Below are 16,624 nucleotides of genomic sequence, written 5' to 3' on the forward strand. Positions count from 1 at the left end.
CACCCTGCCAACAAGAGAATATGCCTTCTTGAAGAGGGACTTTCCTACTTCAGGAAGGGTTCTGGGTTACTATCACTGTTTAAGAACAGAATCCCAGTAGCAGGGGATTAAGTACTGGTAGACTGGGGAGGGAAGATGACCCCCAGTTCAACTGAACATGTAGTCTGTAGGGGATTGACACTCTTGAGTCAGAGTGCCAGCCACTTACCACAGTATTACAACATCTAGAAAAAGCAGACATCTAAAAGTGGTGGAAGGGAGCAGTTCTGATAGTATTCCAGAAATTGCTATACAGAAGGAGATAAAAGTTCTGATGTCACCCCGATTACATTAATTCCACTGATTCAACAGAGTAGAGTGCCTTGTGAAACCAAGGGGGGAAAAGGAGGAGGAAGTTAGTTGTTTTCTATTTAAGTCAGATGTGGGTGGAGAAGGTAGGAAATGAAGAGGTGACAAGAAGCAGGGTTTGGCCTAGTTGCAAAGATGATTCAACTGAGAAGTAAAACACCAATCAAATGAAAGCAGTTACAACTCTGAGACAAAAAATGCCAAAGTCACAGCGCAATTTAGATGGTGGTAAGCTACCATTCATCTCAGTCCTCCGAATGCATGTTCTATAGCCATTAACAAGTTCCTTAAAATAATCTGCATTAAATATTGTATAGCACTCATTACTGGGGTATCACTTAAGTTGTACCCTAATCTCCTCATATCACTCATCTCCTCAGTTAGCATCCTTGCACTTAAGTTCTCCTTACCATTTGGCAGAGACTCTTGAGAAAAAGCTGGTTGTTCAGAATTTTGAGTAGACTGTAGTTTACACTGGGGTGGAGTCTGTGTACTTGCTGTAGAAAAATTCTGATTATATCCTGTAGGATGCAGAGAATTCTCTTTGATATCCTGCTCCCTACGAGGTGGCAAAGGTGCATTCACTTTGAATACCTGCAACACAGCACATAATTATACAAAACACATCTATTTGCTGCTGAACTTCTATAGGCCACAATCAGAAATCTTTACTGCCCCATACATTCATGCTAGTATATAGTCCACTGAGCAGAAGTTGAAGTATTTCCCATTTATACTGGGTGGGGGAGAATAGGCTATACCTTCCCAAGAAGTCCAGTGCCTTAACTATAGCACATCATTCTCCTAGCAACTTACAATGAATTTCTGGGGGTAAAAGTTAGGACTCCTAATTTACTCAAGTTCTAGACTCAGCTGCAGAACTTCAAGTAGGAACTATAAAGCATCAATTCAAAAATGAGGTCTAAATATGACTATATGTATACAGAAGTCAGAGGGATTCTTCAGAGACTGCTTCTCTTGCAAATTTACAAAATTGTTGTCAGCACACTTATATCTGTCCAGCAAAATAAGGGTTTTAGTTTTTTTTAGCACTCATCCTCTATCTACACCTACCTGCATGCTATGCAGGTGGCTCTCCCATTTGTGAGGGGAAATATGTGCTAGCTCTTCCTCTTTTATGTATAGATTTTGCCCTCCCATCTAACATACCAACATACTCACAGTCTGCATAGCCTGAAAGGGAGGCGCTTTCATGCTAACAGTGCTGCTACTTGGTGGAGGAGACTGGAAAATTTTTCCTTGGAGTACTGGTGATGTGGTAGTTCTTGATGGTGTCAATGGTATCTGTGATTCACTTGAAAGAGTAGGAGCCTTGAAGAGGAAAAAAACCCCACAGTGTGTTATGCAGTCATTCTAGCGGGAAGCAATTTAAGTAGTTAAACCCTGTGCTGTCAAACATCAGCAGTTTCTGCAAGCCAAAAGTCCGGCATAGCAAAGAATAGAATAGCTTCTGTTTACAATTTAAATCTTGCTGTGTATTCAGTTTTTCCATCAGTCTCTGCTGACTGTGTCAAACATGTTTGAACTAGACACATTACCTCTTTAAATATTTATGTGTGCAGAAGTTAACATGAACACAGCTCCTTATGCAACTGGACTTTGTCATACTAACACTATCATTATTTCTATGCTTAACTGCTTAATACCTGCATGAAAGCCATTTTACTTCTTCTCAAGTGAACTGACAACTCTGATGATTGAACATTTGGGGGCAGTTTTCCAGAGAATCTACGTAATATACTAGTAGCAGCACATAACTATATTTTATACACACTCACCCAAAATAACTTCCACTTTAACACATTTTCTTTCAGATTTAAGTTATTATTAAACTCACCTGAGCAATTTCACTCTTTGGGGGCTCAGAAATCCCTTGCTTCACCTGATACAAAGACTGAGGTGAACTGAAGTTCTCAGACTCTTGAGAATGCGGAACAGATGTCTGGAGACAGAGACAGATAACTACGTTAAATAGGACTTACACAAAAATGACCAGACTAAACATGTCATTTCATAAGATGCTGATGGAGGCTGGTACTAGATAAAATTCATTGCACAGTATGCCATCTTTGTTACTTGCTTGAAAACTTAAAATTCATCTTTTGAGGTACTTTTCAAACCAAGGGCACTCTATCCTTACATCAGGCTCTACCATAATGACCGACAGGCAAAAATACTTTTCACTCTCAGTCAACTGTTACTACATCCTCACCTGCACAAAAAAGGGGGGAAAATAGACACCAGGACTCTGCATGCATCACAGTAATGACTATTTCTCTTATTTCTCTTCCTCACCAAATCTCACTGAAGAGGAGTGAAGTCAGTACAAATCAACAAGCAGTGAATTTCCCGTTATTCCAGCCACAGGCAAACTTCTAAGTATCCATACAATTACAATTAAATAAGTTTTGTTATCAAAAGATCAATATTCTGAAAGAAATACAATATTAAATTGTATTTAAAAAAAAAAGTCCACTCATTTTTTAGAAGGCTATAATCCCTGTTACAGTAACACACAAGTATCAGTTCAAGAGGAGTAGTCATCATGTTAAATCTGTTTTGCAGCACAGAAAGTACTGTAGCACTTTAAAGATCAACAAATGTATTATGGCATAAGCTTTTGTGGACACAAGTCCACTTCATAAGATACAACAATCAGATTTACAATATTTTTATGCCACTGAGCAGTTTACAAAAGTTATGAATCTCTCTCGATATAGACACACACACTACACACAGAGTAATTAAAGCCTATGTTGCACGGGGGCTAGGAGTCCTGCTCCTTTCCCACTTTTTTGCCCCTCAGCCCCCTCACCACAGAGGGGCTCATGAATAATGCAAATGCGGCTCATGCTTAGTGAATTCCCCCTCCAAAATGTGCATGCAGTGTGGCCCTGCCTGCTCCATCGCACGCCCCAACTGCCCACCCTCTTCCCCTTCTCTGCTGATGGCAACAGCCCACCTTCATGCCATACTTATTAGCTGAGCAGGACTGTCCATCATCCCAGTGGCGGAGGGGCTGCCCTACCTGTTCGGTGTGGAGGAAATTAATTGCTGTTAAAGCTCAAGCTTTGAACTTTTTTGAACTTTTAACATTTCTGCGTATCTACACTGCTGAAGTTTCAGTTAAAAACAAAAATGAGCTAGTGTGGTCTGGTAGATCTCGAGTAATAATGCTTACACTATCATATTCTTATATATATTTAATTGAAATGAACCTACTACTTAAAGCTAGCAGCCTTAAAAATTAGACTGCCAGTGTGTAAAGTGCCTTGCATAAATATTCACCCCTCCCCCTTTGATTTTTTCACATTTGGTTGTGTTGCAACCTGGAATTAAAATAGATTTAATTGGAATTTTTACCATTTTATTTACACAACATACCAAACACTTTGAAGGTGCAAAATATTTTTATTGTGGCACAAAAGTTAAACAAAACAAAACAAACTGGCATTTATTGGTTTCATAAGTATTAAACCCTTGAGTCAATACTTGGTAGAAGCACCTTTGGCAGCAATTACAGCTGTGAGTTTTTTGGGTAAGTCTCTACCAGTATTGCGCATCTGGATCCTGCAATTTTTCCCCATTCTTCTCAGCAAAATTGCTCTAGCTCTGTCAGGTTGGATGGGGACCGCTGATGAACAGCAATTTTCAAGTCTTGCCACAGATTCTCAGTTAGATTGAGGTCTGGGCTTTGACTGGGCCATTCTAAGACATTCAGGTTCTTGTTTTTAAACCACTTCAGTGTAACTTTGGCTGTGTGTTTAGGGCCATTGTCCTGCTGGAAGGTGAACCTCTGCCCCAGTCTCAGGTCCCTTGCAGACTGAAACAGATTTTCCTCTATAATTGCCCTGTATTTGGCTCCATCCATCTTGCCCTGAATCCTGACCAGTTTCCCAGTCCCTGCCAATGAAAAGTATCCCCACAACATGATCCTGCCACCACCATGCTTCACTGTGGGGATGGTGTTCTCAGGGCAATGAATACTGTTGGCTTTGCGCCACACATAGCATTTTGTGGTAAGGTCAAAAAGTTCAATTTTGGTCCCCTCAGACCAGAGAACCTTTTGCCACTTTTGCTGTGTCTCCCACATTCCTTCTGGTAAAATCCAAATGGGATTTGATATGGTTTTTTTCCAGCAATGGCTTTCTTCTTGCCACTCTTCCATAAAGCCCAACTTTGTGGAATGTCCAGGTTGTCCTATGGATGGTTTCTCCCATTTCAGCTGTGGATCTCTCCAGCTCCTTCAGTTACCATTGGCCTCTTGGTTGCTTCTCTAATGCCCTCTTTACCCCATCACTGAGTTTTGGTGGACAGCCTTTTCTAGGCAGAGTTGAAGTTGTGCCATATTCTTTCCATTTTGTAGTAATGGATTTAACGGTGCTCCGGGGGATGTTCACAGTTAAGAAAGGGGGTGTGTGTGTGTGTGTGTGTGTGTGTGTGTGTATGTATTATAACCCAGCCCTGATTGATGCTTCTCCAGAACTTTATCCTGGATTTGTTTTGATAGCTCCCTGGTCTTCATGATGCTATTTAGATACGCTTGCCAACAAACACTGGGGCCTTCCAGAAACAGGTGTATTTAATCCGAGATCATGTAACACTTGAATTGCACACAGGCGGACTCTATTCAACTAATTATGTGACTTCTACAAGCAGTTGGTTGCACCACAGCTTATTTAGTGGTTTCACAGCAAAGGGGGTGAATACTTATGCAATCCAGACTTTTGAGTTTATTTGTAAATCTTTCTATAAAATACGTAGATTTATTTCCCCACTTCGACATTATGGACTATTTTGTGTAGATCAGTGACTAGAAATCTTAATTAAATCCATTTTAATTCCAGGTAGTAACACAACAAAATATAGAGAAGTCAAAGGGGATGAATACTTATGCAAGGCACTGTATGTAGTGGATGATCGGGTGTCATGTTGCACCTTATGTACAACTTTTGAAAAACTAAAAAGCACTGTTGTCTAAAACCCAAGCTACTCAAAATTCATAGTTCAGGCTTTTGCAAACTGGTGTCTCATTTTTGCAGCTGAGAACACCACATATCCAATATGAGTGACTATACATACAAGAATACAGACATAAAGTCAGATTAATCTTCTGTAATTATCCACTCACTGAGAATGAATGCAGATACACTACCTAGTTCAAGCCCCAGCCTGGATCAACCTATGGCTGAAAATCAGCACAGAGTTGGCAATGTCTGCAATGGAAAACTGAGAGGGAAGGCGCTGTACACACAAAACTTCAAAAAGGAAAATATCCAAAAGCGCCTCTGAGTATATGGACTCAATGAGTGGATTATTACACACATGTAATAATATTGTATTTATTGTGGAGATCTCTAAAATGCTCGTGGACTATAAAAATTGTTTATTATGCAGATCTCTAAAATGCTCAACGCATTTTGAGACTAGGTCTCTTCCTCAGGAACAATTGATCTGTTTAAAATATATAAAAACACATAAAAATACAAATTTTCTTGTACAGTGAAATTAACATATACAGTTCTTAAAAACCTTAAAAATTAAAATTAGTTCTCAACCATGATATTTAGAGCTCTGAATATTGTGGTTGAGAACTAGTTTAATAATTAAGGCTTTTAAGAATTGTATATGTTAATTGCAGATCAATTGCTCCTGAGGAAGAGACCTAGTCTCGAAACACATTGAGCATTTTAGAGACCTGCATAATAAACATTTTTATAGTCCACGAGCATTTTAGAGATTTGCACAATAAATAATTTATTATTACAGTCCATACTCAGAGGCGCTTTTGGATTTTTCCTTTTTTGATGTTTTGAATATTTGCAATGAAGAAGCAGGCAGGCTTCTGTTTATTTCTATTTCATTGACTGTGGTTTTATGTCTGTTGGCAGCTGTCTTAAGGGTCCTCCTTTAAGGATAAAGAAGAGGGGTATAAAATAAATTCTTCCCCTGCTTTTGTCCCTCAGCTTCCTCCCCCTAGAGGCGTTCCCCTAAAATGCAGGGAACACGTGTAGAACCTGAACTGAAAGAAAACATACTGGGAAGGGGTTACACTCCCCACAACCCTGCAACTCTAGTTCTGTCATTTAAAAAAGGATGCGCCTCGGGGGAGGGGGTATTTGATGATGTTATTCTCCTCCATCACTCTCAGTGACAGTGCATTTTGTGGTGGCCTCTGAAAGAAATTATAGTGCGCTTCCAGCAGCCGACTGACTCTGTCACTCTGGCAGAGCAAGATCCACCAGCATTGTTGTACATAAACCTGGCACTGTCAACAGCACCTAGCCATTTCTGGTACAAGCCTCTCCCACGCTTCTCCTCAAAACGTAATATAGGTGCAAGGGGACTTGCATATGCATTCAATTATTAAGACATTAACATGCAAACTGGGATCAAGAGAGCAAACTCCAGTGGAAAGAATGAATACATTTGTTTTACCTGTGGTGAACCAAGTTCGGTTTCAGATCCAGACAGTGTGTTTTCAGAAGTTAAGGAGGTGTTTGAGCCATGCAAGGTCATGGGAGAAGCAGCAGCCTGACAATAAAAGTTTATATAATGTGATATCTCTACTAGAAAGCCAGTGTGGTGTAGTGGCTAGAGTGCTGGACTGGGAGCTGGGAGATCCAGGTTCTAGTCCCCACTCAACTATGGAAGCTCACTGGGTGACTTTGGGCCAGTCACAGACTCTCAGTCCCACCTGCCTCACAGGGCTGTTGTTGTGAGGCTACAATGGAGAGAAGGAGGATTATGTACGTCACCTTGGATTCCCTGAGGAAAAAAGGTGGGATATAAATGTAATAAATACATAAATAGAAATAAGGAAGGTTTTTAAAAATTGTTTTTATAGTTTGAAACTACTGAAAAGGCTTCTGCTCCAGTCAGTGATGCGGGGTAGAAAATGTCCTGGAATTTTTTCCAGTGGTTTATTTCTCCATGGAAAATTTTCAGATTCGTAAGTTCATTAGTAAAAAATGAACGTATGCCAACTTCAAAAACAGTATTAGGCAAGCTTAGCCATTTCAAAGTTGTAATTAATATTTTTAGGTAATTATCCTCAGCAAGTATACAAGAGAATACATATATGTCACTGAAATATATCTCAGAATGAAATGGAACTAATAAATAGTGACAGCAAAACTGAAGGTGCCCCAGCAACCTTAATGGAAAAGATTTGAACTCCACTGAAATAGATTAGTGGTTGTCAACATATCATGCACATTTGAGTTGCTAAAAGTAACATGTCAACTGTTTTCAGTACCTTTGGTTTTCTTCTTAAATGTAAACAATGTACAGGAAGTTGTCTTTTGTTGTCTATTGTCTTTGTATTTTAACAAGCACTCCAATAAAGATTTCTACATAATATAACATTTTGATCACATTAAATATGCTTTGATTTTCCCCCTCAATTATTTCAGGTCAAATACCTGGGATAAATTAATAAGGTGGGGTATTTTTCTTAGCATTGTTTACTAAATGCAGGTAAAATAAACATGCTAAATTAGATTTCTCTAGGGCAGGGCAGGGCAACTTGTGTGGGCAATTTGTGTCCAACATTCTGGAGGGAAACAAGTTGCCCACCCCTGTTCTACGGCATCAGAACATTTTACAATGCAAACTGTAACTTTTTCTATGCATATGACCCTAATTTTCATTGGAAAATTTTCCAATTCAAAATTTTTCCAGAAAACACAGTATGATAGAAATTCCTTCTGCCAATGTGATGTTTTATCACTAGATACTCCCTTAATTCATTTAAATATAGCTAGTACTACTGCACCTTAAGCTGAACTAACTTGAATTAAGACTTTATCAGAAGCCCTAAGCTTACTCAGCTATGAAGCAAAAAACTTTGTTCCATGCAGACATGCAACATTTCCCCCCCTTAATTCTGAACAAAAAGGCAAACCCATAAATTGGCGATAACTACTCAAGTCAAACACCAAATATCAGTTTATTTATACCAGCACATTAGTAAATTCCAGCGACTAGCAATGGTTAACAGAAGCCAGGAAACATTTCAACCTGTTCGTAACAATGATCTCAAGAGGGCTTTTTCCTGAAATGTTAATCTCATTAATGAGGTTAATCTCAGCCTCAGTTCCAACGTGACAACCAAATGCTGTTGGGAACTGGCTTTGTGTTTGTGTGCTCCCTCCTCCCTCCAGAATGGAAGCCACAGTTTACATTTTAGGTGTAAAACCATCTATTGTGAACCTGTGAGGGAAATTTTAATGCATGAAGAGGAAGCACATGAGCTTGAAGCCTGTGATGTCTGGCATCAGGCCTCCATCTTGGAAGAGTCGCAACATGTACATGGAGCCACAGAGTCTGGCTAGCTGTCCACTGATTAAGCACTATCCTAGAAGATGCTTATTAAATGTACACGATCGCTTTCGCCCACAAAACTGATACTCACTTCTATTAGGAAGTGATATAAAGTGACCAACGTGTTTCTCACTGGTTTTTAGACAGCCTTGGTGTTGTACAAGACAATATATTGTACTGAAGTTCAATTAATATTGACTAGACTCTAAAAAAATTACAAGGAGTACTTGGGTAAGATACAATTTCTGTGCCCTCACAAAGACTGACAGCGCTCAATGCCTTATCAAAACCACCTTGAGAATTTCCTTAAATTTAAACAAGTTGTTCCTTAAACAGAAGCTTTATCCAGACTTCATGGCAGACAGGTCAGAAGGGCCACTGAACACACAGACCCAGTTGCATGGTTCTTTAGCAGGGGTAGGCAGCCTGTTGCCCTCTAGATGCATACAGCTCCCATCACTCCTGACCAGTGGCCATGGTGGGTGGGGATGATGTGAGTTGCAGCCCAAAACATCTGCAGGGCACCGGACTGCCTATCCCTGCTTTAGATCCTCGCTACTTTGCCTCTAAATTATTTACACTCAAATTGTATGTTTTTTTATATCCCACTTTTTAAGAAGGGTACCAAAGGCAAATTACTAAGATACAAATGTAAAGCCTAAAAAAAAAAATCAACTGTACAATTAAATCTTTACAAGTTGTTTGACAAATGGTTATCTTTCACTCTTACCTGTGCTGGTTGCTCAGCAAAATTGTTCTGGCTTGGAAGTTGTTCATTAGAAGCTACAAAATAGGAAAGCATGGTCACACCCTTTCCATACTTCAAACCATTGAAGAGCAGTTTCACTGTTGGATTACTACTATATTGTATAATGTTGTATGCCCATTTTCTGATAATCCATTGTTCAGATGCCTGAGCCTTACGTTTAGAAGAACTAATTTGCATTTTAGAAGCTTAGTTGTGTCAAGACCAAGGTTCAAAATCTTTACATTGAGATTAGCAATTCAAAATTAGAGATCTCTTCAAAGGTTATTAGAAACAATTTCTGGAGTAGTACAATTTATTTATAAATCCATAATTCCTTCCATATTTTAAATATATCAGTGCAGGATTTTGGATGTAATTTAATGGAACAAATCAGCTTGTTTTATTGACTCCTCCCAATTTACTATTTTATTTATTTCTATTTAATCAAAATAGAAGTCTAAGGTCAGCATTCCCCAATCTTGTGTGCTGCTGTGTTGGACTACAATCCCCATCAGCCCTGGCTAGCATGGCCAGTCAACTACTAGCATAGTCTCACTCTATGTGTTTTTAGTTAGGTAGAAGTTAACTAGTTTCCATACAAGCTCTTCTAGCCATTTTACTCCCCAAAATGACCAAGACGTTTATAACACAACACAGTCTTCCTTGTTCACCATTAACCCCTACTGGAAATACCTGTAGAATCAACTGAAGATGCTTGTGATGAGCAAATAGCACTTTGTGGTTTCTCAAAATCCAGAAGAGATTCCTTAAAGACAAAAAGGTTACAAGCCTCTTGAAAAAGGCAAGCATCTATTCAGAGATAAGCAGTACATTCACTGCAAGTTGTAAAATAGTTTAGCAATTCATAATATATTCTTCACTAATCTTGATTAATTCCTCATTAATCTTGACACTAAAGAGATTTCTTCTCCCCCATCCCTCCCCAGTCATGTTCACCATGAAGCATTAAGTCTGCTCCTGACTGCTCTTGTGTTAACCAGGGAAACATACCTGTATGAAATTGTAGGTCCCTTGTATCTGAGTCATCAAATCCTGTAGTTTTTCTCTTCTTAGTAGTGGATCTTTTGGAAGACTAGAAGTAGAGCAAAACTCTGCAGCTGGCTGATGTGCAGGTTTAGGAACCTAACAAAATGGGGAGGGGGGAGAATCAAGCAATGAAGGAAGCTATCAAATTACTCAAGGTAGCCAAGCCTCCCAGAATGCTTGTTCCAGGATCCTGTTCCACAGATTAGAGGACTGCTTCAGTGTTGCTGAAATCAACCTGTAGAGCAGGGGTGAGCAACTTGTGGCCCTCCAAATGTTTTCACCTACAATTCCTATTATCCCTTACTGTTGGCTATCTGGAGGATCACATTCTTTCACAAACTATGCCTCATGTTTCACCTACTTTAGGCTGCAATCCCAGATAGTTACTAGGAAGCAAGATCCCATTGAATGAAGTGGGATTTACTTTGTCTACAATTGTGCTGCATGTATACAGCGCAAATAAGATCAGACTCTAGAGCCAAGTCCTTGAAATGCCATTTTCAGAATTATTCCCTATTAGATATGCCCCTTTTCGAGTAACATTTTAAAAGCAAGAGTCCATACATTTCCTAAAGTACCCCCTCTTCTCTAGTTAAGATTAATATTTTTAGATTATGGTATTTTCTGATTTATCAACACGGATAACCTACTGAGGTTATGAACTGCTTCCTCAGACATCCAGAATATGAATCACTGTTGCTTTAGTCTCAAATCTACATTGATGGAGTACAGCATACTTTAAAATGTATTCTTCTATGAGGTTTAGAAAGAGAGATAGATGGTACCACATAAATGGAAATAGCAACTATTCAATATTTATCCTTGGCCTGCTTGATTTTCTTCCTTGCTGCAAAGATTTAATTGCAAGCAAAATCAATGCTATATTACATAATGTATTACCATTTGTGTCATTATGGATAAGGGCAGCCTGACTCCTCCTGATTCATCAGGAGTTTAGTTGTTCAGCACTGGAATTAGTAATACCATAGTTGTCTTCTAACAGAAAAAGCAACTATTAGGTCCAATGCCAAGACTGGTACCATGGACTAGGCCTGGACTAGCACCACGATCAAGCAAAGCAACACAAGTATACTTGGGTAGAGTATTTATATACTTGCAACCACAATTAGAATTAAGGTCTGAACACCTTAATAACCTTTGGGTTTCTCCCCACTGCACCCATGACCACATTTCCCAAATGTACTCCTCCATTCTCTTATGCACTCTTAGCAAAGTTATAATTAAATTAGATGAACACTTAAGCAAGACCATAGTTTATGGCAGACAACTAATGAGCTGCTTGCTTTTCAGCAAAGCCAAAATTCATAAATGCCTGCCCAGATGAGAAATAAACTTCAACACAGCTTTGCTAATCTCTTTACAAAATAACTTCTAAAGCTCCTGACAAGTGAATTTCAAGCTGCACGCATACAACTGCATCTAGAACCATACCTAATTTCACAGGACACTCCCAAGTTTAACGGTAGTATCTATCTTCACCATCTCAAGCCACCACCACCACCCAAAGCCTATTTAAAACAATTACCAGATAAAAACTACCAAGTTCAATTGTCCACCCTCCTCAGGTGCTTCACCTTCACTTTAGAGGTGGATGGACAGATTCATGTTTTAAAAGACATTTAGTATGGGCCTAGCTATATTTGTTAGATACAAACAAGGAACAAAACTTAGCAGTAAATCAAAGCCTTCTATGCCACTGCTAGGAGCTTTTTATAATTTGGAGAACCACCATATCATCAGCTTAGGCTTCCCTAATACATTCGAAGCAGCCAAGTTTAGCTGTTTAATGTATGTCAGTTACATTCTTGCAGAAGCCCTAGCACTGTTAATAGGTTCAAGGGAATGTTTCATATAACTTAGAATGGCATCTTATACTAATTACAAACCCTGAATATGTGTATAAAGTATCCAAACTGAAACCTACAAGGTAAGAGAAATCAAATGTAAATATGCCAAAACCTTTAGATCCATTGAGCAAAGTGGTGTGTGGAGTACTATTTTCTAGAAAAATTTGAATCTGAAAATTTCCTGCTGCCCTAAATTGATGGAGATCTTATTTGATTTACGTTAGTGAAAAGCTTTAAAGTATGTCAAGTTGATTGCACATGCTATATAAATATTAGACAAGCTTTCCAAAAGGCTAAAGTAGCTGAACAAAAATGAACACTTAGCGTGGTTTAAATATTATAAACAAATTCAAAGTGGAGTGCTAGCATAAGTAACCTATAGCATAATGCCACGAGTGTATGCTGGCTTGAGGGGTTTCCCTGGGAAACCCGTCAGGCCAGCAGACACTCTTGGCATTGCACCAGGGGCAGCTTACGCTAGCACTACACCAATGGCGTAAGTGGAGCGGCAGCTTTGGGTACTGCCCTTAGATGCTATTTTACTGGAATACTTGTAAATATGTTAACATGACACATCAATAAAACTTCACTTACATTTGGATCAGGGGTGGGCAACTTGTGGCCCTCCAGATATTTTTGGCATGCAACTCCTATCAGCCCTAGCCAGCACAGCCAATGGCCAGGGACGATGGGAGTTGTAGGCCAAAACATCTGGAGGGCCACATGTTGTTTAGATTAAGAAAAAACAAAGGCACTGAGAACTGTTGGACTAATTTTAGTATGACTGGAAAACTGTACATATATTAGAACTTTGATTCTAGATTTGACTAGTACCGTATCCATTAAAAAAATTGTATCCACTCCACTTTCCCAACTTGATTTGTATTGTGTTCATTCCTTGTAACAATCTTTTATGAAATAATGCATTTCTAAGCGTGATGAACTTTCTGCAGAAAAATGTAGTTGCACAATATTTTCCACCCTACACCACTGTATTCAGGTAAAAAGCCCCTCATTTCTTGACCATGGTTAACCAAAGTCCAGAGACAGGAATAGAACGAGTTTACATCAGTCAAGACTACTTCCACTAAATTTGCCCTAGTGTTGATATTAAGGAACTGTGTCATTGGAGGAAGCCAGTAGCACACTGCACCCTTCACCAACCTAGTCTAATTGACAGTAAATTTGTCATGCAATATAAGTGTATTTTTAACTAGAATGAGATTAAAAAGGAGTTTACTAGTTGGTTAGGTAGCCCTAGTATAGGCTAAGACCTGCACACAGTAAAAGTATACAATGTTTCATTCATTCATCACAGAAGGAAGCAGTGCAGCTCCCATGTTCCACTGATCACTCAAGTGAACATTTTTTTAAAGCACAAGTCAGTCCAAGCATATTGTTGGAAGTGATCGTTTCAACTCAAGGAACAGTAACTATAGGTGCTTTATAAGTTCTTTGGACACTGTCCAGAATTTTAAACTGAACTCTAGGCAAGTCTCCAGAAAAGCAGACCTCCAATTTCTTTGACTTAGTTTTACCAGAGCCCAAGTTTCAGGCTGTGTGATCATCCACATTATGGACCAGAAGTAATGTGATACTCAACTGAACTTCATTTCAGATTGCTTATTAATTTTTTGATTCTCAAAACTTCAAAGCAGCCAGGCAGATATGCTCTCTCAAGTTATGAGCCAGAACATTTGAGTGTTAGTAATTTAGTCCACTATTCCTAGATCTCACAAGTAATTTTGTAAGAGCCAACACTGAATCAATGTGATTGTTTAGCTATTTGACCTTTAAGTGTTATGGCTCTCAGCTCTGACTCAATTCCAACTCACTGCAATCTGTATAAAAAGAACTCTAGACTTCCCTAGGAATATAACTAAACGGGAACAGCTTCCTCCCAATAAGGTATTATGCATTCATGGCAGATGAACCATTGCTTAGAGTGCATATGAATCACCAAGCCTGGAGAAGGGATGTCAGGTCTGGCATTACAGGTTAGTTCACAATAGGTGTATTTTTTAAATGAACGTTTTGATTGTAGGTTGTCTGCTCTACATCAGTAAGAGACTCCCTTCCCCAAAATATTCAAGGTCCAAGAACTTTGTCTAGAAGCAATGTAAAGCTGTTTAAGATGTCTCAAGCAGACTAGGATCTTTCTACATATTAAATTTTAACTGGGTTCTTCGCTTATCCAAGGGACTTGGGGCTGTCAGTAGCCTAGGAGTAACAAGCAGGCAAACTGATAGTCATACTATCTGTTATAACGTTTCAGCCTTCAAAGCACAGCTGGAGTTGACACATTGCCTTGGATCCAAATGTGCCTTTGCGGGAATGAAAGGTGCTTCCGCTCACACAAGTAGTGGAAATTACATCTATTCTGCTTTCTTGAAGCAGCCCCCTACCCCATATCCCAATCTGTTCTAGACTGTCCTGTTCTGTGGACACAGCAGGGAGGGAAAGGCAGAAAACAACCATTCTGCAAGCAGATGTCCACTTATTGTAATTAGAAAAAATGGCTTGGATACTATGGCATGGGTTACGCTCCACGATAACAGTGACACGATACTTCATACAGAAAGTATTCCAGCTGCAAGAATCTTAGTTCAAGTATTCCAAAACATTCTCAGTGACCACTTCAGTATGATCTGGCCAGCACACCTGCATGATGTTTTGGAGACTCCTAGGGAGTTTACAGGATTCTCCAGCTGACTGAAGGCTCTCCTTTTTTCTTACAGAATCAGTGCCTTGTCCACTTACTCCAACTGTCTTTCCATCCTATGTAAAATAAGAATTCCATTTATTAGAACACAACTCAACAGCAACCTTTGGAAGCCAATATGTTACCCAAGGTATTCTAGTGCTAAAAACAAACATATGGCAGGTGTTTGGATTCCTTTGTGAACATTAAAGTCAGTAATTGTAGTTTTTCCACAATCCCCACACAAATATAAATTAAATGTAGTTTCTAGATCTACTCCAAAGACTCACATCAGTGGAAACACACAATTTGCATGCAAACACACTAGAGGAGAGTGTTATGAACACAGTGCCATGTGAGTTTGCTTCACTTTGGAAACCCATCACCCAGTGGTATTTTTACCTACTTGTTTCACATCAGATTCAAGCTTCAGTCTGCGCTCTCGTCTCTAGATCAAAAAGCATTTAGAAAGATGTTTTTGCCAAATTGTTTATTCAGTAGAGGTTGGTCATGTAGGGGGATCCAGTTTCAACTACTATATATTAGCCGGTTTATAATCCGATTTGCTCAAGGAAAGTAGTAAGACCTAAGTAAATCTTTACTTCTCCCTCACCATCTTTGAGAAAATATTTAAAAGATGGGGAAGGAACCACAATTTTGTAAAGCTCTTGCTCATATTACCCTCTCAAAAGTTCTGTAAACAATTACAAAAGTTCCACCATATTCCTCCTCCATTTTTGAACATCTAGAATCTTCAAATGTTTCTAGTTAGCAATGCTGAATATCCCCTACAAAAAACACATTTAATCCAGAGAATTCATACAATTGATTAAGATTTCTTTAATAAAATGACAGGCCTACTTTTATAATCACACCTGCTTATTGTGGTTCTGCAGTGTCTACAACTATCAAGATCCACCTTAGCCTTACCATATCCAAAGGCAAAAATATGTTAAGATTATATTTAAGAAAGTATTCACTTGTGTTCCAATGTACTGGGCCAGTTTGGATGTAAAGGAAAACCATGGTTTCATACCATAGTCTGGTTCGCATGTAACCAGACTATGGTATGCCTCCTGACCCAGTTGTGCTTTGTTTCTGGATCACACAACAGTCCAGGAATGCTCCAAGGGCTGTGCTCCGTGACATGTGAACCCAGGATGGGGCATATTCCTGGGTTGTTTTGTAAACTGGAAACAAAGGAAGTGGTCAAGAGGCCATGCTACCATGTGGCCCTAACAACCCATGGGTTGTCATTATGTGCAAACTGGGTGTATGTGAGTGAGCCTTGGGCTCTGGTAGGCCCCTGTACTCTCGTCAATTAAAAATGTTTGCTTCTGCTTTTAAACAAAACACAATTCCTTGTTACACCTGAACTCTGAGAACTGTGGCTCCTTAGAGTCAGGATCTGAAGTCACCATTTGGTCCTGGCTTGTTCCAAGAAACAGCAGTTTAAACAAACCACAGTTTTGAGTTCAGATGGAATAGGGGACTGTGAATTGTTTAAAAGCAGAAGTGAAAATGTCTGATATTCACTGCACATGTAGGAAGGGGGATGCACACAAG

The 16,624-nt window shown here is 39.3% G+C and overlaps 1 protein-coding gene across 32 annotated transcripts in view; it reads right to left on the reverse strand.

Moving 5' to 3' along the window:
* The window catches only part of CAPRIN2 (caprin family member 2), a 41,803-nt gene that overhangs the window by 11,251 nt on the left and 13,928 nt on the right, over positions 1–16,624 (reverse strand). For 15 of the 32 annotated variants that reach the window (XM_084809392.1, XM_084809391.1, XM_084809389.1 and 12 more), the window contains exons 10-17: positions 15,019–15,135; positions 10,454–10,585; positions 10,136–10,208; positions 9,425–9,477; positions 6,808–6,903; positions 2,207–2,311; positions 1,531–1,680; positions 759–942 (exon numbers count right to left, since the gene is read on the reverse strand). In XM_084809392.1, coding sequence (XP_084665518.1) covers positions 759–942; positions 1,531–1,680; positions 2,207–2,311; positions 6,808–6,903; positions 9,425–9,477; positions 10,136–10,208; positions 10,454–10,585; positions 15,019–15,135 — 910 coding nt within the window. Of the gene's footprint in view, positions 1–758; positions 943–1,530; positions 1,681–2,206; positions 2,312–6,807; positions 6,904–9,424; positions 9,478–10,135; positions 10,209–10,453; positions 10,586–15,018; positions 15,136–15,464; positions 15,507–16,624 lie in introns of all 32 variants that reach the window. The other 17 variants (XM_084809380.1, XM_084809379.1, XM_084809378.1 and 14 more) reach the window with 4 other exon arrangements.

The sequence above is a fragment of the Heloderma suspectum genome, chromosome 7 (assembly GCF_057233095.1).
Source record: "Heloderma suspectum isolate Gila_16-S chromosome 7, 16-S_ref, whole genome shotgun sequence".
Taxonomy (NCBI): domain Eukaryota; kingdom Metazoa; phylum Chordata; class Lepidosauria; order Squamata; family Helodermatidae; genus Heloderma; species Heloderma suspectum.